This window comes from Bos mutus, chromosome 5, assembly GCF_027580195.1.
Source record: "Bos mutus isolate GX-2022 chromosome 5, NWIPB_WYAK_1.1, whole genome shotgun sequence".
In the NCBI taxonomy this organism is placed as follows: domain Eukaryota; kingdom Metazoa; phylum Chordata; class Mammalia; order Artiodactyla; family Bovidae; genus Bos; species Bos mutus.
In genome coordinates, this window is record NC_091621.1 from 14036069 (window position 1) to 14060424 (window position 24356).

At 44.2% G+C, this 24356-nt stretch overlaps 1 protein-coding gene across 3 annotated transcripts; it reads left to right on the forward strand.

Annotated features, from left to right (window-relative positions):
- The first annotated feature begins 337 nt into the window (after positions 1 to 337).
- On the forward strand, positions 338 to 24019 carry HAL (histidine ammonia-lyase). 3 transcript variants are annotated; one of them, XM_005898404.2, is made up of 20 exons: positions 339 to 953; positions 1801 to 1861; positions 1969 to 1996; positions 2614 to 2688; positions 2779 to 2851; positions 2944 to 3010; positions 3313 to 3350; positions 4184 to 4309; positions 6965 to 7104; positions 9369 to 9416; positions 10305 to 10452; positions 11208 to 11303; positions 11398 to 11456; positions 12347 to 12427; positions 13732 to 13797; positions 14115 to 14280; positions 16930 to 17064; positions 18730 to 18838; positions 18938 to 19007; positions 22352 to 24019. In XM_005898404.2, exons 1-20 carry the CDS (start codon positions 707 to 709, stop codon positions 22490 to 22492), a joined length of 1974 nt encoding a protein of 657 aa, XP_005898466.1. In that variant the 5' UTR covers positions 339 to 706; the 3' UTR covers positions 22493 to 24019. The 3 variants fall into 3 exon arrangements, with proteins under 3 accessions (XP_070226431.1, XP_005898466.1, XP_070226430.1); XM_070370329.1 differs by lacking the exon at positions 11208 to 11303; XM_070370330.1 differs by lacking the exons at positions 10305 to 10452; positions 11208 to 11303; positions 11398 to 11456 and having other exon boundaries at positions 338 to 953.
- The last annotated feature ends 337 nt before the right edge of the window (positions 24020 to 24356 follow it).

The window sequence follows — 24356 nt, forward strand, 5'->3', positions numbered from 1 at the left end:
GCCCCCAACAAGTCCCTTTGCTTTTGGATGAGGAAACACAGGCTGGTCAATAACTTACTGCTCCAGGATGATAAGTGGTGGAGCCGCACCCCACCCATGGCTGTCTGAGCTGTTCACCTCCGGTCCACAGCGGCTTGTCACCCAAATGGTGACCTTGAGTTGTGAAGATGATCTCTAGAGGGACAGCTTCAGAAAACCTTAGTTGTGGTAAGGGCAAAGTTGCTCAACAGGTATTTGGGGAATAAACAAATGGATGAGGATTGCCACACTTCCTGGTGTGGAGAGCATTTTACAGTTGAGTAATTCCAGATAAACACAGGAACATGGTGTTTATAAGTGGCCGGCAATGAAGGGACACAGACAGAAACCAGGGGAGGGAGGAATCAGAGCCCCTGCAGAGAGAGGTCAGCAGCAGGCCCCACAGGTGCCAGGACCCCCAGGCTGGAGACCGCAGGCCTGTCTGGTAGCAGACGTGGAGGGCAGGTAGCCGGCAGCGGCAACCCTCACTCTTGCTCCTCGCTCAGTGGCAAAAACTCAAATGGACACCGTGGGGCCCTCAATAAATATTTATCCCCTGTGGGAATGAGTCAGAGAAAGGCGGGGGGCGTGTTTGAAAGTCCATCCTAGGTCTGTGGACCACACCTCGGCAGTGACTCCCAATAAAGCTCTCCCCGCCCGCACGGTGACTGTCACAGGCAGAGGAGCCATGCCCAGGTACACGGTGCACGTTCGCGGAGAGTGGCTGGCCGTGCCCTGCCAGGACGCGCAGCTCACGGTGGGCTGGCTGGGCCGGGAGGCTGTGCGGCGGTACATCAAGAACAAGCCCGACAATGGTGGCTTCGCCTCGGTGGACGACGCCCGCTTCCTCGTGCGCCGCTGCAAAGGCCTGGGCCTGCTGGACAATGAGGACCCACTGGACGTGGCCCTGGAGGACAATGAGTTCGTGGAAGTGGGTGAGTGGCTGGAGGGGAGGGGACGCAAAGCATGCAGCCGGGCATCGTCGGGAGAGATGGTCCCTGTCCTTCCTGTGTATAGGCGGTGTGTGCTCAGTCACTCAGTCATGTCTGACTCTTTGCAACCCCATGGACTGTAGCCCGCCAGTTTCCTCTGTCCATAGGATTCTCCAGACACGAATACTGGAGTGGGTTGCCATGCCCTCTTCCAGAGGATCTACTCTGGTGAAAATGCATGCTGCCTGAGCATCTTGAATTCTCAAACACCCTTGTGAGGAAGGCAGTATTCTTATCTACCTTTTACAATGAGGTAGCAGACTCAGAAAGGAGGAGAGTTACTTACTAATAGCAAAAACTAGATCTGAACTCGACTGCAGGGCTAAAGACCTTTGCTTACTGGATCATTTTCAAAGTCCCTTTGCTCTTCAAAAGAACCTACCAGACAGGAGGCCAGTAGCATCATTTTAAAACCAAGTTAAATCAATTTTGTTTAACAAAACTGTCAAACACTAAGATAAATAGGTTTAAATATTAAATCTATTAAATGCATTGCAAATACTAAATATTAAAAGTATTATATATTGAAACAATAGATTTAAAACAAAATAAACAAAAGATTTAAAACAAAATGGAAGTGTAGACTGAATCTTGAACTTTCACTTAAACCTTTTCATGCATGTTTACATCTCTGACTTTTTGCTGTCTGAAAGCATCTGAAGTTGTTTTAAAGCGGTCATTTCTATAGAACTTGAAGGTAATTGAAGAGCTCTCTTCTTGGTTTACCGGTAATGCCAAATGTGATTCTGGGTTGTGATTCATAAGAGTATCTCTTGCACTCTTGTTTCAGTTATAGAAGGAGATGCTATGTCTCCCGACTTCATTCCCTCGCAGCCAGAAGGAGTTTACTTGTATCCTTTCCTGCAGGCTCCTTGGTCTGCTCTGGGGGCCCCTCCCACCAGTGATGGGGCTGGGGGCTTTTCCATATTCCCCAGTATTATCCTTTACCTGACTTCAGATACAGCAAATACCGGGAACCCGAGAAGGTAAGTTTCAAACCACTTCCTTTCTGTTAAGAAAATTAAGTCCCTCCCTCTCCTCATTTAAGTGGGGGAGGGCTAGCAAAATTCATGAGCAAAACATAACCCATGAGGACAGGGCATTATCCAGCTCTGTGTAACAGGGAAAGACATTTTGCTTTTCCATTTATTATTTTTAACCTATTTATTTTTGGCTGTGCTGGGTCTTCATTGCTGCACAGGGCTTTGTCTAGTTGCAGTGAGTAGGGTCTTCTCATTGTGGTGGCTTCTCTTGCTGCAGAGCATGGCTCTAGGCATGCGGGCTTTAGTAGTTGTGGCAGGTGGATTTAGTCGACCTATGGGATGTGGAATCTTCCCAGACCAGGGATTGAACCTTTGTCCCCTGCATTAGCAGGTGGATTCCTAACCTCTGGAAAACCATGGAAGTCCTGCTTTTCCATTTCTAATTTTTCTTCCTTAACCTCCTCTTCAGCAAGCTGTCTTTTCAACTACCATATTCATGTTTCATAGTAGTGATAAAACCTCTGAAGTGCCACAGCTTGATTCTCCTCGATGCTTCCCTGCTCTTTTGTTTGAGCAATTAAGCTGTTCATGCTCACGGAGATCCCCTTCTTTTTGTGCAGTACATCGCCTTAGATGGGGACAGTCTGACCACAGAGGACCTGGTCAGCTTGGGCAAGGGACACTACAAAATCAAGGTATGCTGAATAGAGGGGGATGATGTCCTAACCTTTCTTGCTGCCCATGTAAGTCTTCAACATGTTCAGCTCTGCCCAATGTCTTCCTAGCTTACCCCCACTGCTGAAAAGAGGGTGCAAAAATCCAGGGAAGTCATAGACAGAATCGTGGAAGAAAAAACTGGTATCTTTTTCTCTTTGTGTTACATATTTCTTTTTACAGACTTAAAAAATGCAGCCTGCGTCCAATTGTATGATGTCTGTTTTTTATTCTAGTTGTTTACGGCATTACTACGGGTTTTGGGAAATTTGCCAGAACTGTAATTCCCGTCAGTAAACTCGAGTAAGTTTGATTCACTCCCCACCAAAGACACACACATTCACATAAATTCGATTCACTCCCCACCAAACACACACAAACTCTCATCTTAGAGACTCCTTTCAACAATGGAAATAACTAATACTTGCTCCAATTTACAGACAAGGAGGGTGAGGCTCAGGTTAACACACACGAGCGGACGTAGAGAATACAGACTTGCTGGTTTCTTCCATTGCTCTGTCATGCCTTAATCTGTCCCTCCAAAGATTTGACTATTTTCCCTTCATTTTCCCAGCTGAGAGGGGTTTCTTCACTTTCTCTTCTAGGGAGCTCCAGTTCAACCTAGTACGTTCACATTCTTCAGGTAACTCATTCCAAATGTCCAGTGCCGCCCAGGTTTTGTTTGATTTGATGAATGAAGTGCAGTCAGCCCTCAGTATCTCTAGGTTCCTACATTTGCAAGTTGGATGATTCAACTAGTCTCAGTTGTCGGTTGAATTCACAGATAAGGAATCTACAGGTGCTAAGGGCAGACTGTACTATGTCGCTTTACATAAGGGGGCAGGGGGTGGGAGGAGCTGAGGGGAGGGGAGGGGCGGGGCTGGAACCCTGCAGGGATACCTGGGGGTGACCATGCAGCACAGTATCAGACATCCTGTATCAGCCACCAGCAGCTAGCACCTTCCAAAGAGTAGGTGCCATTTCTGCTGCCAAGGAGGGAAGAAGAGCATCAGACATGATATCCTTTCAACTGAATCCCAGAAAAAGGAATGGGCTAGACGGAAGGATAGAATTGGGATGAGGAGCATGAATACAGTCATGCCAAAGAGTGGTGCAGTCAGGGGACAAAATTACAGCTGGAACTCAGGGATGAGTGGATCTGGATGTGGTGAGAAGGGAAACTGTCAAGAATTGCCTCCCATCAGACTGCAAGAGACCTTGTGTGAGAAGACTGGACACCATTCCAAAGGTGTTGGGGAGGGCTCAGGCTCACTGAAGCTTCCAAGGAAGAGAACTGGGGAGGCAAAACTGGAGTCTCACATTTGACTGGAAGATGAGACTTGAAGAAGTGGGACAATCAGAAGGGAAGGCAGGGCAACTACCTGAACCAAGACCTGGAGAGCAATTTGAGGTGGAGGTGGCTGGGAGAAGGAGGATTTTGTTTATCTTAGAGATAACATCAGTTCTGTTTTGTAGGCGTTGGAAAACCACTAAGCCCTGAGAGATGCCGGATGCTCTTGGCTTTAAGGATCAATGTCTTAGCCAAAGGATACAGTGGCATTTCCCTGGAGACCCTCAAACAAGTTATCGAAGTATTTAATGGTAATGCAATGGATCCCCAAATGACCCTCCATGCAGGCTGGGTGGGTACCACAGGCAGACTTGATTGACAGGGTGGTGAGATATTGGTGAGATAAGACATAAACTAATGAAGATGAGTGGGAAGTGGGCTTGGCAAGAAGGAAGATAGCTATATGGGGCAGAAGGTGGGGGGCGGGCAGGGGCAGAGACTCTTACTCCTGTCAACTTTCATCCTTCTCTATCAGAACAAACTGCTTAAGTCTGGCCTTAAATTCAGAGCTGGAGAGAACCCTTGATTCGGTGATGCTCAAATGCGGTTAGAGAAGTTATTCAGATCATCTGGGAAACACGATGATTCCTGGATGTCCATCCCAAAGACCAATTCAGTACTTCTGGTTGGTGCCTGGGAATCTGAACTCTTCATGCTCCCCAAGTGGTGGGATCACCAGACTTAAAAATAACTGAAATTCAGCCTCTTCCAAAGGTATAACAGAAATATAGAGATGAAAGGCTCGCTTGTGATCATGTAGTGGTCTAGTGATAAGAGAAAAATCAATTCGACTTTTCGGGGCTTGTTCTTGGGAAAATTCCAGTGTGGAGACAAGATGTGACATTCTTGGGAGGCCAAGCCTGTTCCTTCCCACAGATAAGGATATGCATTCTAGGTCAGTGGAGGCTCAGGGACCTGTAGGGTGAAGGAGTGGGCGCAGAAGCAGGGCAGGGCAGTCACGTAGCACAAAGGGCGTGAGAGATTTCCCATGCTATAGGCACAAGTGATCTATAAATGCCAACAGTGAACAGTAATTTGAATGAACAATCTATAGCATACAAGGCTGTGCTGAAGAGACCAGCAGTGATTTCAACACCTATTTCTACTCCCGACTCTAAGCCTAAAATCCCAGATAGTCCAGCTTCAGCTGTGAACCCACCTATGCTTTATGGGTGAGTCTAAGGCACCTCTGGGTCCTAGAATTCTGAGAATTCCCCAGGGTGAACTATGGCCTGGAAGCTGACCTATGGATGGCACGGCTTCATCCCACTGACATCACTTAGCAGTTGTAAAAACAATTGCTATCAGTAGTCTGAACTTACCTTGGAAATATAGCCTTTTTGTTTGTTTGTCTTAGTAAATTAATGGGAATTTCCCTTTTAATGGGGGTTCCCTCATAGCTCAGTCGGTAAAGAATCTGCCTGCAATGCAGGAGACCAGGGTTCGATCCTCGGTCGGGAAGATCCCCTGGAGAAGGAAATGGCAATCCACTCCAATATTTCCATGCCTGGAAAATCCCATGGACAGAGGAGCCTGGTGGGCTACAGTCCATGGGGTGATAAGAGACAGACACGACTTAGCGACTAAACCACCACCAATGGGAATTTCATCTAAAACAATACATGTGCATTTAGAAGTGGTGGTGAGCTGGTTGACTAGGTGACCAGGAATCAGGCAGAAAAGCAGAGATTAAGTTGCCCATGACTTTACCTCCCCCAAAGAACCCCTGTTAATACCCTGGTACACTTTATCAACAATTTGTAAAACAATTTTAAAATTTTATTTATTTTTGGTGGCATTGGGACTTGGTTGCTTTCAGTGGGCTTTTTCTAGTTGCAGGGAGTGGGGGCTACTCTCCAGTTGCAGTGCACGGGCTTTCCCCTGTTGAAGAAGTGGTGGCTTCTCTTTTTGCAGAGCACAGGCTCTAGGCACACTGGCTTCAGTAGTTGCAGCACGTGGGCTCAGAAGTTGGGGCTCATGGGCTTAATTGCTCTGTTGCATGTGGAATCTTCCTGGACCAGAGACCAATCCTATGTCCCCTGCATTGGCAGGCAAATTCTTAACCACTGAACCACCAGGGAAATTCTGTATTACTTTTTTAATGTAATAAACATTTCAGTTCAGCTCAGTTGCTCAGTCATGTCTGACTCTTTGCGACCCCATGGACTGCAGCACACCAGGCTTTCCTGTCCATCACCAACTCACGAAGCTTGCTCAAACTCATGTCCATAAACATTTACTTGATTTCAAATAGTCTCCAATAAGTTTTAATGGCTACACACACCATTCGGTTCAATGGAATTCTCTTAGCTTCCTCTATAGCACATTTTTTACTTTTTGCTCCTAGAAATAAGGTGGCAATGAACAACAGCTAGTTCCTGATCACATCTTTAAGATACATTGCTAAATATTCCAGAAATTTCTAGGTCAGATTAGAAGATGTACAGTAACAGTAAACAAAGGGGCAGAGGACCCAGGGGCAGAGAAGGAAGAAGGGAAGAGATGGTCATTGTGGGATACATGTTTCAGATCACCTTTCTTCTAGGCATTCTGATCTTAATTCCTTATGTATAGCGTTCTCCCGACCTCTTCATACAGCACATCCGAGCATGTCCTGGCCAAAACCTGTCATCCTTCCCATTGTCCTTAGAATAGAGTCTAAACTTAAAGTGGCTTATGGAGAAGGCTTTGCTCCCAGGAGGGTCTGCTTTCCCATCTTCTTTCTCTCTCTCACCTCTTTCTTTCTACAGCAGCTCAGCCAGGTCCCTTAAGCATTACCTGTCTTTCCCTGGGTGTCTATGCCATTTGTGATACTAGATCTTTTGGGATAGGTTGGTCTCCGTGTCAAAGCAAGGCTGGCTAGAATGAAGTACTCTTGAAGTAACCAGTGTCTCCTTTTCTCCCAGCCTCGTGCCTGCCATATGTTCCAGAGAAAGGAACTGTTGGTGCCAGTGGAGACCTTGCCCCACTCTCTCATCTTGCTCTTGGGCTGATTGGAGAAGGGAAGATGTGGTCTCCAAAGAGCGGCTGGGCCGATGCTAAATACGTAAGACTAATAATAGCTTCCGTGGTAGTCATTTCCCCAGGCTGGACACCAGGTAGACTTCCGTGTTTTCTAGCACTTCATCTTTTCAGCAGCCTGATGACAAAGCATTCCCACTCTATGGCTGTGATAACTGAAGCTTAGAAGTATAGACTGAGTCAGGAGCCCAGCCTTAGTGCAGTGCGTGTGTGCGCGCTTAGTCACTCAGTCGTGTCTGACTCTTTGTGACTCCATGGCCTGTAACCCGCCAGGCTCCTCTGTCCATGGGGGTTCTCCAGACAAGAATACTGGAGTGGGTGCCATGCCCTCCTCTAGGGGATCTTCCCAACCCAAGGATTGAACCCAGGTCTCCTGCACCGCAGGTAGATTCTTTACCACCTGAGCCATGAGGGAAGCCCCTTAGTGCACTACAGGCGTCCAACTAAGCTATACTCTTAGCTTCTCTACACAACCGTCAGCCTCCTGGCCTTGGTGATCACCTTGGTAAAAAGGTAAAGCTGCTAGTGTTCACTGCAGGAACTTCTTCTGCACCTAATGCACTCCCAGTGCCTATCCAGGAGGTCACACATTGTTGGAGGTTTAGCTAGTTGCTGGTCTAATGTGTACAGAGCTGTGGATCATGGCCCTGATATAAGGCCCCTGGAAAGGAGACTCCATATCCCCCCACACCCAAGCTGTCATCCTGGTGGTCAGTCAGAAGGGCCTGGGTTTGACAAAGCTTTAAAATTTTCTTTATTCATCTATACATTCATTGAGGCTTTCCTGCTAGCTCAGATGGTAAAGAATCTGCCAGCAATGTGGGAGATGTGGGTTTGGTCCCTAGGTTGTCAGAGCAGCCCAAATAATTGTTTGACGTGTCATCTCTGACCTTTTGCTGGGAGGTCCTCTAACACTGAGTCCAGGGACAGAAGCCCAAGGAGGAAGAAGTCAAGAGAACAGGTGGTCCTTCTAAGAGTTTGAGTCCCAGATCACCTTCCTTCTTTACAGACTAATCTTGATTATTTCTCTATGTCCAGTATCCCCCTCAACCACCTTCACATAGCAATTCTGACCATGTTCTGGCCCAAACTTGTCATTTTTCTCATTGTCCTTAGGATAACGCTTAAAATGAAAGTGGCCTACAAGAGTCTTGACATATTATTGCCATATTGCCACACCCCCAGCCACCCGAATCCTTCCCCACCAACACTGCACATCACAGAAGCTAGAGGTGCCCTGCAGCTGGAGCGTGCTGTGTCTGAGGTGGAGGGGCCAGTCATGTCCACCCTTCTTTTCCTGTTTCTGCTAAGCCCTCTGAGAAACTTCCTTCTCTGCTGTTCTGCTTCTTTTCCCTACACCCCACCACTGCCAAGTTCCTTTTGCCCCTCCTTTGTGCTCCCCCAGCATCTTATGTGACTATTTTCCACTGGACCTTACCCACTTCCTACCTCCTGGAGCACTTAACCTATGTGCTATGACTGTATTTGCCTAAGACTGTATTTAACCTATGACTGTGTTTGCCCTTGAACTTGTCTGTCTCCATTTTTCCTACCCTCAGACCCACATCCAGGACAGAATTAGACATGTGACTGGTATTTTAATAAGCTGTGAAAATGATTGTGCTACCTCTGTCTTCCTTCTTCCCTGCTGCTCCTTCCCCAGAAGAATCTTAACCTAGTGACTGCTTTCACTTCTTTTATTTCAGAGGAAGATAATTCTGCCCATTTCCTCTGAGGATTTTGTGTCTATCTCTTAGGCCATACACTCCGCTCTTCACTGGTGGTCACACATATGCCATACAAGTGAGAGGCCCTGCTCTGATAGCGTGAGGTTCTGCTGGTGTTAAGATAAGTAGGATGAGGGTGGAGGACTTTAGGTCAAGCTCTAGAGGCCAGGGAATGTGGGCAGAGTTAGCAGCCCAGCCTTGGAGCATCTGCATCTGGATGTGCACATGTGCTCAGAAGCAGCAGTTAAGAAAAAAAAAAAAAGTGAATCACTAAAGTGCAAACTGAATGCAAAGGGCCTAGAACCCAATATTCAGGATTGATTTTGTATACACTAGCCTCTGACAATTTTAGGTACAAAAGTTATTCGAAAGCTAAGTCTGCTTGCAGACTAAAGAAAAGAACTAGAGAATAGATCAGCGAAGCTGAACAGAGCGAATTTACGTAGGTCTAATCTTTTAGAAGACAGACCTTTGAGCTTACTTTTATTAGATTCTACATGAAATTAGAAATATGCTGGTATTTCATTTGATACCCATTTTCACTGTTTAAATCATTCTACAGGTCCTCGCAGCTCATGGATTGAAGCCAATTGTTTTGAAACCAAAAGAGGTAAGAGACTCAAGGAAAAGTTGTTCCTTTTAACAAATCATTATGCACTACTTTTAGTCTCAATATCAGCCTCACTGGTTTCTTAAACATAGCATCCATGTTTGCTTAAGTTCGGAGAAGGCAATGGCATCCCACTCCAGTACTCTTGCCTGGAAAATCCCATGGATGGAGGAGCCTGGTAGGCTGCACTCCATGGAGTCGCTAAGAGTCAGACATGACTGAGCGACTTCAGTTTCACTTATCACTTTCATGCATTGGAGAAGGAAATGGCAACCCACTCCAGTGTTCTTGCCTGGAGAATCCCAGGGACAGGGGAGCCTGGTGGGCTGCCGTCTATGGGGTGGCACAGATTCGGACACGACTGAAGTGACTTAGCAGCAGCAGCAGTTGCTTAAGTTGGTCACTGAAGAAAGGGCTCTCCCTTATTTACTGAAAAGCCTCTCCAGTGCAGAGATGCTCAGGGATTCTTTTACAGGAGAACTTAAACTTCTAATCAGGATCTCTAAGGATCCCTGAATGATACTGTAAACCAACATCACTTAGGATGCTCTAAGTTAAGAGCCTCAGATCAGAAATTTTTCAAGGTGTCTTATCTGTAATGATGAGAACTTGAAATATAGCATAATGAAGAGCTAAAGGTTTTATATGCCGTCTACATTGGAACTTCTCTGCTGCTTCATGACAGGGAAACTATTCAAAGCTATTCCATTTGCCAAATTTTATATGATGACACTCATCCTTGAGTAGTTAAACAAGCATCACTGCCCTGCACTTTAGAAACCATGAATCAACATCATTCAGCTGAAGGCAAATTTTCATCATAGGAAAGCGAAAGCAGTGCTTATTACAACAAAAAGCATTAGGAAATGTCTCTTGCATCACCTGAAGGGTCTGGCACTCATCAATGGGACACAGATGATCACCTCCCTCGGCTGTGAGGCTGTGGAGAGAGCCAGTGCCATCGCTCGGCAAGCTGACATAGTGGCGGCCTTGACCCTCGAGGTTCTCAAGGGCACCACCAAAGCCTTCGATACTGGTCAGCATGGTTCTGCTGTTTGTTTGCTATTCATTCAGCCAGAGCTGGGTGGGGGGTGGGATGGGATGGTCAAGGTCGTTGGACATGGGGGTGGCGGGGGTAGATGGTGGGGAAGAAGAAAATCCAAGTGCCTGTGGATTTGCAGGACTGCTGCAGTTTCATCTCAGTTATGCCACACTTGATCCTTGAAACAACCACGTTTCACAGACAAATGTTGACCCAGAGAGTTACGTGACCTGCCCCAGACCACCAGCTCTGATTCCCATCAAACTACTTGTTGTCTTAAGGATCTGTTGGCAGGATTTGAGAACTGGCGTGGAATTACAGCTAGTGCCCATTAGAAAATTGGGAGAGAAAAATTGTACAAGTGATAGCTTTTCTAGACTTTGAAGGACTCTCCACTCTTATATGTAGAAGGACCAAAAAAAAAAAACCTGTCTAAAAATGACTTAATTAAACTAGGCCACTGAGCTCCCTTCTGTTATGAGCCTAAATCTTTTCAGGGTAGGGCCAGTGTCTTGAGTTGAGTTCCCTATGGGCTCAACTCATAGTTTGCATTCAGATTTTTAAAGTAGAAAGAATAAAGTCAATATAGAAAATCTTGCTTTTGGAGTTAAGTTTCTAATTCTGAGCAATGGTTAAGGAGCCCTGGGGCTTTTCAGGACCAGGTCAGCACAGTGGACGGTCCTGTGCCAGTGATGGTAGTTCACTCAATGTAAGAACTGCTCAGACTTTTCCTCCTTCATCAATTCTAGACATTCATGCTGTTCGCCCTCATCGTGGGCAAGTTGAAGTTGCTTTTCGGTTTCGGTCCCTCTTGGACTCGGATCACCACCCATCTGAAATAGCAGGTCTGGGCATGCCTACTTGAACTTATTTGCTTTTGAAAATAATTGCAAAGAATTGCTAACATGCCCCTTGCCATCCCCTCTACCTTTTCCATAGAAAGTCACAGGTTCTGCGATCGTGTTCAAGATGCATACACCTTGCGCTGCTGTCCACAGGTAGACAAAAACCCGACAAGTCTCTATTCTTTCTCCCAATTTGAGATAGCGATAGAAAGAGAGGAAGGTGTCAGGAAGTTGTGTAATGTTAATGGTAATCCAGATTTCTTTACGGCCTCTATTAAAAATGATGTATATCATATATACCCCCATTTGTCCAATTATTATGAAGTTTCTGTTCTCTATGGTAAGTTGCTTGTTTCCCTTTGAATTGCTTTGCTCAACCCCCCTGTACAGAAGTTCAACAGACAGCTTGTTGTTTAGGTTTAGTGCCCTAAGTTTAAAAAATTCTAAAAAATTCTTGTTAATAATATCATCCTAACCAGTCAATGGAGTTTTACTGGTTCTCCCTATTAGAACTGCCAGGGATATATCGGAAAATCCAACCACAATTCGAGGGCATATCCATGATTAGATCTATCTGCACTTAACAGGCAGACATAAACCATTGTAAATGAACCTGTGAGTCTTAACTTTAAACTGTAGTGAGGCAATGTGTATTGCAGATGTTATAACTCATTTGCAAATAGAAATTACTAGGATAAGGAGCTAACCTCATCTCAAGAGTGAGACAGTATTTCAGGCTGTACCAAGTTCCAAGCCATAGTGTACTAAAGAATCCTCCATAGAATAAATTAAATGAACATGATTTAATGAAACTTAATTTTTTATTTTCATTTCATTTTATGCTCTTTTCCTTCTCAGCAAGTTCAGTTCTAGCTCAGCTAGACTGAAAAATGTCTGTGGGGAATGATTGACATATGAGCTCTACAGTTAAGAATAAATTCCAGTTTAAATGTTCTTACTGTTCTAATAAGAATATCAGACTATGTGACAGGCACCAGACTCAGTGTCTTCCATGAATTAACTCATTTGATATTGTCTTTTAGGTCCATGGTGTGGTGAATGACACAATAGCATTTGTGAAGAACATCATAACCACGGAAATTAACAGTGCAACAGATAACCCTGTATCTTTTAACTGCTTACTAAGCTGTAATTACAGAATTTCAGATGGTAATTTTAAGATCTGACGAAGATCTTAAAATTGTATAACCACTCTGGTTCTCCATTTCATAGACTAAATGCCTGGGCCCTGAGGTTAAATGCCTCTATCAGCTGTAGATCTGAGCTGATAAGTGGCAGAAACAGGTCTGTGAATCTTGCCTCAGGTTTGGATTCTAACAGGCTGTGCTTCCAAAACTGATGGATGAAAGATTAAAGGGGATATTTCCAGCATCAGCTGAAGGGTTTCACGCAGGCATTTGCCCTAAAATCCATTGCTGAGGTTGTTGGTAGAAGGATGAAGACCTATATCACAAGTGTGATTGTGGCAACCCTGAGTACCATGGCATTTATAGAAGCCTTTCTGGGGTTCAGTGATACTTTGGTGTACTACACAGAAGCCTTTTAACATTTACCTAAGTATTGATCAGAGTTTTGGCTTTCCCCATCCTGAGTTTATTTCTGACGTGGTAAGTGAGTGCTAAGTCACTTCAGTTGTGTCCGACTCTTTGTGACCCAATGGATTATAGCCCTACGAGGTTGTCCATGGGATTCTCCAGGCAAGAATACTGGAGAGGGTTGCCATGCCCTCCTCCAGGGGATCTTCCTGACCCACAAAGAAGCCACATGTCTTATGTCTCCTGCATTGAAAGGCCGGTTCTTTACCACTAGTGCTACTTTACTCAAATCAGTGTTCCCATGTTTGTACAGAGAAGAGGAAGAATGCCTCCATCTCTTAAGGATGGAGCGCTCCTTTCCTTCACAGTATGGGTTTCTCACCGCCACCTTGTTTTTGCTACAAAAAGTTCTGTGTTGACTTAGTTCCTTATAAGTGACTGTGGGCAGTCAGGAGTCATACTGGCAAAGTCATCACAGAGACAGCACTGCCTTTAAAGACCATCCAACCCCTTAGGAATCTATTTCGTCTCCCTCACGTCTGCCTCAGTTCTTAACATTGGAGAAAGTACTGATGAGCAGCCCTGAGAGCCGTGCACAGCCCGGGCTAGCAGACAGCAGTTGTGTGAGGCTTCTCACTAGACCTGTTCAGTGTGGCTTCTCCGACATGCTTACTTCAGGCTGGGTTCTGTTTTGTTTCATGTACCTTTGTATCCCTGTATGTCAACACCTACTTGTGCAAAGACTCTCCTTCTCTCCACCCTGCCTTTTTACAAGGGCTGCCACCTCAATGTTAAAAATGAGCGATTAGGGAGAGACTTATGCTCCAAGTTTTCAGCAAGTGTTATGCAGAAGCCTTAACCGATTTTGAAAGATGGTCTTTGCCAGCAGGGGAGAGACTATTTCTGGAGGAAACTTCCATGGTGAATATCCAGCCAAAGTAAGCTTTTTAGAATTGCTCCTGACCTGACCCTGAAAGCATATCCCATCATGCGTGAAAGCATTAGTCACTCCCTCAGTCAAGTCCAACTCTTTGCGACCCCATGGACTGTACCCTGCCAGGCTCCTCTGTCCATGGAATTCTCCAGCCAAGAATACTGGGTGGGTTGCCATTCCCTTCATCTGGGGATCTTCCCGACCAGGAATCAAACCTGTATCTCTTATGTCTCCTGTATTGGCAGCAGCTTCTTTACCACTAGCGCCACCTGGGAAGCCCCTATCCCAGTATAGGCCAACCTAATTGAGACACTCTTTCAGGCCCTGGACTATTTGGCCATTGGTGTCCATGAACTTGCCTCAATTAGTGAAAGAAGAATTGAAAGGCTCTGCAACCCCTCCCTCAGCGAGCTGCCTGCCTTCCTGGTGGCTGAAGGTGGTCTGAATTCTGGATTCATGATAGCCCACTGCACCGCTGCAGCCCTGGGTAAGGACCCTGCCTTTTGACCAGAATTCAAGTCCATCCATTTATGGGTCTTTCCATTTTACCTGAAAGTATCACATTCTGTCTTTGAATGAGATCTAACTTTTCCACCACCTCTATGTGCATCCTACCTCTCTCAATACAAAAGCATGTTTCAAGAAAAAATATAAAATAAAACCTAAGCAACATTATACCGAAGTGTAATAATACACTAATGAGGTTGTAAATAGGGAGGTTTTCATGATTTCTCTGTAGGAAGCAATGTGACATCACATGTGAACTTCCTTTTTGTGGCTTTTCCCCTAATCTCAAGTTGAAGAATATCAGAAGGAAAAAGACAAAGAGATTATAGCTACTGGTGAATCTTTCACTAAAAACATAAGGATGTGATTAAACACACAAAAATGCTTATAAGAAACAAGATGCCCTCTATGAAAACTGAGCTGGAAAATAGCAGACTTCTGATTCAAGACTGTAAGGGACAGAGAAATAACATCAGAACAGGACCTGGCACAAAGGGCTTTACTTATATTTACTCCCTTAATTGTCAAACAATACCAAGAGGCAGGTACTATTATTTCCTCTTTCACAGATGGATATTTGAAGATCCAAGAAGGTAAAGAACGTACCCAATATTGCACAGCTACTAAGAAATAAGGCAGAGTTCAAACCCACGAATTTTGGTTCCCAAATCTATGCTCAGACTTCAATTAATGAGGATTTCATTTTGATCAATACTTAATCCTATAATATCGTTGCCAAATTTAACAAACAGAAATGCAGGATGCACTAATATAAATTTATTGAAGTTAAATTTGAATTATTCAGCACATTATTTGTTAATAAAAATATTTTTTATCTGAAATTCAAATTTAACTAAGCATCTGCAATTTTTTTGGCAAGCCTACCCAATGGGGCTACCCAGCATGGCAGTTCAGTAAGAGCATAGCCTCTGGGTCTGAATCCTGTCTCCACCCATTTATCAGCAATTTGATATGGAGCAAGTCTCTTAGTCCTGTTGACCCTTAGTTTACTCCTGTGTAAAATGGGGGTGAAAAACCTACCTAATAGGGCTGTTCTGAGGAGTAAATGAATTAATGCATAGAAAGCCTTGGAACTATATCTGGCATACCGTAAGCACTAAATATTAGTAGTTACTATTATTCCTCACCACTTTTTCAGTTAAGTCTCACACTTAGACTCAACACAGCTAACAAAGAGCCACTGAATTCATCTTCTGTCCAGTATCTTCTATCCGCTCACTTACTTCCTTACTAAAAAAATCCCTTTAAAAGGCAGTGACCTTTCATATTAACACGCATGCATGCTAAGTCGCTTCGGCCATGGCCAACTCTTTGAGACCCTATGGACTGCAGCCTGCCAGGCTTTTCTGTCCATGGGATTCTCCAGGCAAGTACACTGGGGTGGGTTGCTATGCCATTCTCTAGGGAATCTTCCTGATCTGGGGATTGAACCTTCATCTCTTATGTATCCTGCATTGGCAGGCAGGTTCTTTACCACTAGTGCCACCTGGGAAGCCCCACATTAGCATGGTGGGGTGGTCATTGATTTTTAGAGAATGTTGTGAAGTTGGGGCGTCTCCTTTGAATGTGTTTCGCTGCCCTAGGTGTTTGAAGTTGCTTGGCTTGCTCTCATTATAATTAAACTAGTGGTTTTCTTTTTTTTTTTTTTCTGGCCACTTGTAAGTTACCTTTCTAAACAAGCGCCACCAAACCAGGTGATTCATATTGCAGTGCTGAAACCTGAAAGTTCTGGGCAAAATAGGATGAGTGAATCACCGTAGTTTGTACTGGATTATCCCTGGATACCCTATAGCATAGAAAAGAACTCAAAGCTGCTCTCATAGGTCAAAAAGAAAAGTGGGGGAAAAACTCTTGACTTGGACATTTCCTGGCTTCTGAAGCTGGGGAGAAGGAACTCTGTATTCTAGGTCCTTGGTGCTTAAGTTATAGTCCCCTGGCCAAAAATACAGCCATCACCTGGGAATTTGTTAGAACAGCAGATTCAGGCCCCACCTGAAACGCAACATTCGCACTTTAACAAGGCTGAGTGACTCACACGCAATAAAGTTTGAAAGACAGCAACCTAGGCCCAACTCTAGACGTCCTCCTACATCTCCAAGACATCCCCAGCTGTCATCGAGCCCTTGCTTAAACTGAGTACATCCACTATGTCATCATTGGACAGTTTCAATTTTAAATCTTCTTGCTTAAGGTCTGTGGGTCCAGCCTCAACCTGCAAATGCCATCCCACCTCATCTGCTGTCATAACCAGATTCTCCTCCAAGTCCTGGAAATGACCATCACTTCCTTTTTCCCTTAGTCTCCCTGGCATGCCAAATGCTTGCAGTGTTTTCAGCTTTGCTTTGTAATATGAGGGTTCCCTTCCCAGTCCCATCTCAGAACTCCCTACAATTTTAAGAGTCCTTCTTACTGTGGGGGCGGGGTGGGAAACCCATATGACTTCCTTTTCCCAAAGTAACTTTGGAACATCTAGTTCTTTGATAATGACCATGAACTCCTGGAGAGGGTATCCCGCACTGAGGAGCACTTTGGGGAGCCATGTGTCATTGGCACATTTTTCTATTAGGAACAAAAATATGTTCCTAACTTAGTTTCTGGCCTCTTGCAGTTTCTGAGAACAAGGCTCTGTGCCACCCCTCGTCTGTGGATTCTCTCTCCACCAGCGCTGCCACGGAGGATCACGTCTCCATGGGAGGATGGGCAGCAAGGAAGGCCCTCAGGGTCATTGAGCATGTGGAGCAAGGTAACCCCAGCCAGCTGGAATGCAGGCCTCACCGATGACCTCTATGCCAATGGTCCTCAGAATGGAATCCCCATCAGGACATCAGTATCACCTGGGAACCCAGGGCCTGCCCCAGACTTGCTGACCAGAAACTCTGAGAACAGAACAATCTGGACTTAACAAGCCCTATAGGTGATTTTGATGCTGGCTGAAGATTAAGAATCCATACTTTCTGGCCAAGCCAGTTCATCAGTTGGCTTTTTAAAAAAAATGAAATAATTTTAAAACATTCAGAAGTGGAGAGATAGTACCATAAACCTTCATATACACCTCACTCTAATTCAACAGTTAATACATTATACTTCATTTCTTAAAAAAATTTCTCAATCATTTTCAAGCAGATCCCTGTCATCACGTTTTCTTCCTGCACACTTTCTCTCTCAAGTACAAACGTTTGCTTTCTTACCCACTGCCATTATCACATCCAACAAAAATCAGCAATAAGTCTTGGTATCATCGAGTACGTATTCAAATTTTCCCAATTATTTCAGTGTCTTTCCAGTGTTTGTTCAAACCAAGATTCAAGACCCACTCTTTAAATTTAGTGGTCAAGGTTTTAAGCTTCTTTTCATTTACTCCCCCTTTTTTAAAAAAAATTCATGTCATTGACTAGTTTGAAAACCAGCTTAGTTTTCTGAGAGACTGACATTCTTGATTTACCTGTGAGCGTGCTTGTGGTGGTATGTTTGGTCTGTCCTGTTTCTTGTGGGTTGCAGTTGGTCCTAAAGACTTGACAAGATTTAGCTCCAGCATTTTTTGGCAAAGATAGTTCACAGGTGGGGCAATGTTGGGTCAAAGTATTCCAGCCTTCTTAATCACTGCTTGTTTGTTTCTTAAAGAGAAACTGCCTTCCTTTAGGCATTGTTCTCTAAATTCCTCAATCTTTGCAACTGTACTGGAAGCAATTGGCTGACAAAATAGCATTATCTTAAGATAAATGTAAGAGAGTTGAGTATCCTTTTTTGGGGGGCAGGCAACAGTTCTATTGAGGTATAATTCATATACTATACAATTCACACATCTAACTTGTACAATTCAGTGGGTTTTAGTAGAGTTGTGAATATACTCAGAGTTGTGAGTCAACACCACAGTCAACATTATAACATTTTCATCATTCCAGAAAGAAACCTTGCACCCTTTATCCATCACTCTCTCATCCTCTCTATGTGGTCTTGTTGGGAGCCTTTGAAATTGAAGGTTTAAAATAGACATTAGAGAAACAGTTCCGTGGCAACCAAAGACTTACCTGCTCATTCACTGACTCCTTCAGTCTTTTGATGATGGTGTATGTGCCAGGTATTTCAGGCCATAGGGAACAGCAAGACTGAAGACAAATGGAAATTTACACAAGGGTGGAAATAGGAAACAGAGGTTATCCATCTTGATCAGCTGAAGGGAGAAGGAGAAAGCTGATTTACCTGGGTAGTCCTCCGCTTCTCAGCATTAAAGATGCAGCCGAGGGGTTAGAAAAGTAGATTTAAAATGGTATACAAATACCAAGGCAGCCTCATTCTACCGATAGACTGAAAACCAACTATCCTTTAGTTGGCTGGCAGCTTGCGTGGGGTTTATACCCCTCAAGCTTGGAGTCACAGTCTAACCAGCCATCCCCTGTCCTTGTTTCAGTGTTGGCCATCGAGCTTCTTGCAGCCTGCCAGGGCATAGAGTTCCTCCGCCCCTTGAAAACCACCACTCCACTGGAGAAGGTCTATGACCTGGTGCGCTCTGTTGTGAGGTAAAACCAAACAGATCCCTGGAAAGTGACACCACTTCAGAACTGTGGACCCTGGCAGTGGTTAACGTTGGCTGACGGTGTGACGTGCTTTCTCTGCAGGCCCTGGATAAAAGATCGCTTCATGGCCCCAGACATCGAGGCAGCGCACAGGCTGCTCGTAGAGCAGAAGGTAAGTGGGCTGCCTGTCTTGTTTTTTAGTTTGGGGTCTTTAAGAGGGAGCAGGGCTTCCCTGGTGGCTCAGTTGGTAAAGAATCCACCTGCAATACAGGAGACCCATGTTCAGTCCCTGGGTTGGGAAGATTCTCCTGGAGAAGGAAATGGCAACCCATTCCAGTATTCTTGCCTGGAAATCCCATGGACAGAGGAGCCTGGTGGGCTACAGTCCATGGGGTTACAAGAGTCAGAGATGACTTTGTGACTAAATCACCCCAGCACAAGGGGAAGCAGGGTGGGGGTGGGGAGTAGAGAAACATTCTCTTATTCTTCTGTTTCCTGGCTGTTTCTTGGAAGTGAACCAAAAGGTACTCGTGCAACTTTTAAGGCCACTAAGAAGCTATTTGACAAACTCACAAGTGCCCCATGTTGCATCCAAACATTGACTGTCTAAGGATTAGGAGCTGAAATGAATTTTAAATAGAATTTTGGGACAAGTATTCATGGGGAGAATATAAGATGAAAGTTCATAGATTCCTCCTCACCAAGAAGGTTCTCTTTTATTCAAAAGCACACTCTTTTTCTGTAATGCTGCCCCCACCTGGTCCAGCAACTGCACAGACCTGAAGGGAAAACAAACTTCCCAAGTTTTTATTCAAAGGGCTCTGGGTCTACCTCCTGCACTGGTGTGTCCTCCCCATCAGGCTGGGTGAGATATGGGTTCTCTTTACTGCTTCTGCCCTCTGGTTCCATTGACTACAGACTTGTCTAATTGAGACAGATGCCTAGAATGCAGACTTATTTTTAAAATATATTTTTAAAAGTTCTTTAAACCTTCTGCAGTAATTTGTAGCTATCATGTCCCTTAGAGTTGCTTGACTTCCTTTGGAACTATTGCCCTGCTCTTGAGAACAGTTTTTTCGTTTGACCTTCACTCCTGTCATTTGTAAGTGTTCCCCATACCCTTTGAGGGGGAATTCCCTCGCTTGGCTGCCAGCTTTGGTGCTAGAAGAGAGGTAGGCGAGAGCTCAGCCTTTTTTCAATTGAAATATGCTTGACATACATCATTATATTAGTGTACAACATGTTTTGATCTCTCTATACATTGCAAAATGGTTATTACAGTTAGTTAACCTCCATTCAGTTCAGTTCAGTTCAGTCCCTCAGTCGTGTCTGACTCTTTGCGACCCCATGAATTGCAGCATGCCAGGCCTCCCTGTCTCGGAGAAGGCGATGGCACCGCACTCTAGTACTCTTGCCTGGAAAATCCCATGGACAGAGGAGCCTGGTGGGCTGCAGTTCATGGGGTCGCTAAGAGTCGGACACGACTGAGCGACTTCACTTTCACTTTTCACTTTCATGCATTGGAGAAGGAACTGGCAACTCACTCCGGTGTTCTTGCCTGGAGAATCCCAGGGACGGGGGAGCCTGATGGGCTGCCGTCTATGGGGTTGCACAGGGTCGGACACGACTGAAGCAACTTAGCAGCAGCAGTAGCAGCAGGCCTCCCTGTCTATCACCAACTCCTAGAGTTCACTCAGACTCATGTCCATCAAGTCGGTGATGCCATCCAGCCATCTCATCTTCTGTCGTCCCCTTCTCCTCCTGCCCCCAATCCCTCCCAGCATCAGAGTCTTTTCCAATGAGTCAACTCTTCACATGAGGTGGCCAAAGTACTGGAGTTTCAGCTTTAGCATCATTCCTTCCAAAGAAATCCCAGGGCTGATCTCCTTTAGGATGGACTGGTTGGATCTCCTTGCGGTCCAAGGGACTCCTAAGAGTCTTCTCCAACACCACAGTTCAAAAGCATCAATTCTTCTGCACTCAGCTTTCTTCACGGTCCAACTCTCACATCCATACATGACCACTGGAAAAACTATAGCCTTGACTAGATGGACCTTTGTTGGTAAAGTAATGTCTCTGCTTTTCAATATGCTATCTAGGTTGGTCATAACTTTTCTTCCAAGTAGTAAGCGTCTTTTAATATTACCACACAGTTATTTTTTTCTTGTGATAGGAACTTTTTAAGATCTGTTCTTTTAGCAAATTTCAAATACACAATACAGTATTATTAACTATAGTCACCAAGCTGTACGTTGCATCTCCAGGATTTATTGATTTTATAAGCAGAAGTTTGTACCTTCTGACTACTGTCAAATCATTTCCTTACCCACTCCTCCACCCTCTGCTTCTGGCAATCACCAACCTGTTCTCTGTGTCTATGAGCTATTTTATTTTATTTTAGAGTCCACATACAAGTGAGATCGTATGATATTTGTCTGACATTTCACTTATGATGACCTCAAGGTCCATCTGTGTTGTTGCAAATGGCAACAGCTCCTTACTTCTTATGGCTGAATACTATTCCACTCTGTGTGTGTGTGTGTGTGTATCACAGCTTTTTTTTATCCATTCATTTGATGGTGAACACTTAGGTTGCTTCCTTGCCTTGGCTATTGTAAATAACACGGGAGTGAACATGGAAGTGCAGATATCTTTTCAAGGAGGTTAGCTTTTGAAACTGGAGAAGGAAATGGCATCTCATTCCAGTATAATGCCTGGAAAATTCCATGGACAGAGGAGCCTGGCGGGCTACAGTCCCTAGGGTCGCTTTCGAAAGAATACATTTTCTAAGGTAATACAGACAAATAGGAAATGCTCCTTTCCTATCAGGGGCAACCGAATAAAAAGCAGCTATAATATAAACTAAAAACTGGATCTTCATTTGAGAAGGTGTTATGCTTGAAAGGGAATAGGTTGGCCGGTGGGGGTAAACCCTGAACAAGGCTATGAAGCTGTGCTTCTTGAACTGTAAAGAGCACGTGGTTTTCCCAGGGACCTTGTTAAGATGCAGATTCAGATTCAGCAGGTCTGCAGTAGGGCTGACATTCTGACTCGTCCCAGGTGATGCTGCTGGTGCAGGGGCCATGCTCTGAGGAACAAGGGTCCAAAGAACAGAGTGCGTTGGTGCGGAACTGGGGCAAAGAGGAGATCCACTGCCTTTTATCATTAAAGGCTTGCCTCAGAAAACACACAGTTCCACCCTTGGGTAACTTTCCTTAATTCCACCCATACTGAATCCTCTAGGTTTTGTTTGTTCACTGGCTTGTTTTGCTTTAGAAGAGCAAACAGCTGAAAACCTTAATGTCACTTTAGAAACATTCTGAACTTTGTATTTTAAAAGCTGTTAAAGCAACCAAAAACGAATTGACAGGTCAAGTGTCAAATGGCTTATGATAAAAGCGAGCAAACAGTTGCTATGTATCTAGTCAGGTAGAGATAATGCTTTGACTTCAGATGAAGTTGTTTATGCATGTGAAAACAATGTTGTCAATACTTTGCTCTGTCCTTGCATCTCAGGTTTGGGAAGTAGCTGCACCATACATTGAAAAATACAGAATGGAGCATATTCCGGAATCAAGACCTGTTTCTCCAACAGCATTTTCACTGGAATTTCTGCACAAGAAATCTACCAAGATCCCAGAGTCTGAGGATCTTTAATGCTTTTTGTCATGAATTAGAAGATTAGATAGTACTTAATTTTATAGCAAATAGTACTATGCTGAAGGAGAGACCTGAGAACTTTCTCAGGCGGATCAATCTATTATATAGTTTGGGTCTTATAATACCTGTTCTGGTTAGGCTGGTGATAATATTACATTTACTAAATTTAGTGTGTTCTTGTTGACCTGAGTTAGAGATGTAAACAGTGTTTCCAGGTTATAGCACTTTAATTATTTCTTACAATATCTACAGGTCACTCATTCCTAAGGGTGAGAAGAGTAACCACAATTGTGTGGATGTTTGACTCTGGACATTAGATGAACTCAAATCTTGAAACAGATTGATGGCATTCTTTTCCAAAAACATTAGACTTCTGTGAATCTTTCTTTTGTTTTGGTTTTTGGTTGTTCTTTTTGTTTTTGCTTTGACAAGTTCTAGTTAACTCTGGTGGATTATACTAAGCCATGATATGATAAATGTTCCTTAATATGTCTTTGTAAACAATACTTTTTAAGTCATAATTTGTTCTCAAGCTGCTTTTTGTTTTATTAGTTGAATTGTAGTAAAGAATAGTCAATTGGTCAACAAGAGATTCTGCGTCAAGGAGTTAAGGAATGAATAGAAAGATTGCTATTAGAGTGGTTCTCAATTAACTGTTTCATATTTATCAGATGTCACTATGCATATCAAAGAAAGGATTCAGATGCTTAAACTGTAGTAGGAGGTTAGTGTTATTGCTGCCTTATTACGTGTTAATACTTTGTTCATGTTCTTGTAATAACCTAGCTTAAGAAGCCTCCTCATTTCACAGGTAAGGAATCTGATGTTTAGAAGTTAATCAACCCCCTCTCTGTGATGGTAATCTTTAAAACAAGGCCCTGTTGACAGAGATCAGATGGGCCTCAGGATGTTACTCAGTCTGTTCCCTCCCCACTGAAGAAGATAAAGGACCTCTTGGGAAGGCTTAAGTGTAATTGTCCAAATGAAGGATGAATCCAAAGACTTCTTGACTCCCTGAGGCTATGACTCTGCACCCTTCCGTGCAAACAGGAGCAAAGCACTTTCCAAGTGCAGTGAAACCATGGCTCTAACCACTGCAGTTGGTCAAGGAAAGGGCAGACATGCTTGCCCGCTTTCCTACCTGATGACAGCCTAAAATGTGTCCAACATGTATTTCACAGCAGTTTTTCCTAATTGCAACCTGTCCACAGGAAAGGTGGAGAGAGAGGTACAAACCAAAATGTGCTGAGGAACCTGTAGACCTGTAGAAAGGTGGTTCTTGATGCTGTTCTTTGCTGAAATGTGGACACAGGAATGAAGTTTATTCATTCTTATCCACAAGTTGCAGTGGAGCAAGTGAACCCAGTGTTTTGATGGCTGTTTGTCACTTTGCTGTGGGGTGTGCTGGTTGCCAGGGCTGGTCCTCTGGGACCCTTCGTTATTGAGTTTTCTATACAGATCTGTAACTGTGCCCTCAAGGGAATTTCAAGGTAAATGTGGAATAAACTAAGTCTTACTGTCTTATGTCATTGCTGTATTCTTAGATTTTTATAACAATGTATGTCACCTCACCAGGGAAAGGTTATTCAAATTGCAGTTAATTACATTTGTGTAAGATTTTTGTCACTGAATGTTCACACAGTACAGAGTGTCTTTAGACAATGTGATTGATTTGGTAGACATTCTTTCTCTCTCTTTCCCACTGAGGAGCCCGGAAGAGCTGGAGGCATCATGATTTTCATGCAGGTGAGCTCACCTGGGCTTTTTTACCTGCTCTCTTAGGGCAGCCAGAGAAAAAAACCGAAAGCACAAGGGCTTTTCAAGCTCCTTTTGTGCCACATTTGCTAATGTCCAGTTGGCC

What these genes read in the sequence shown, in the direction of transcription:
- HAL (XM_005898404.2), top strand. Translation starts at nt 707, where the DNA reads ATGCCCAGGTACACGGTGCACGTTCGCGGAGAGTGGCTGGCCGTGCCC. An exon ending in ATTCCCGTCAGTAAACTCGA is followed by an intron (nt 3,011 to 3,312) that starts GTAAGTTTGATT and finishes TTTCTCTTCTAG; the next exon opens with GGAGCTCCAGTTCAACCTAG. An exon ending in GGCTGCTCGTAGAGCAGAAG is followed by an intron (nt 19,008 to 22,351) that starts GTAAGTGGGCTG and finishes CTTGCATCTCAG; the next exon opens with GTTTGGGAAGTAGCTGCACC.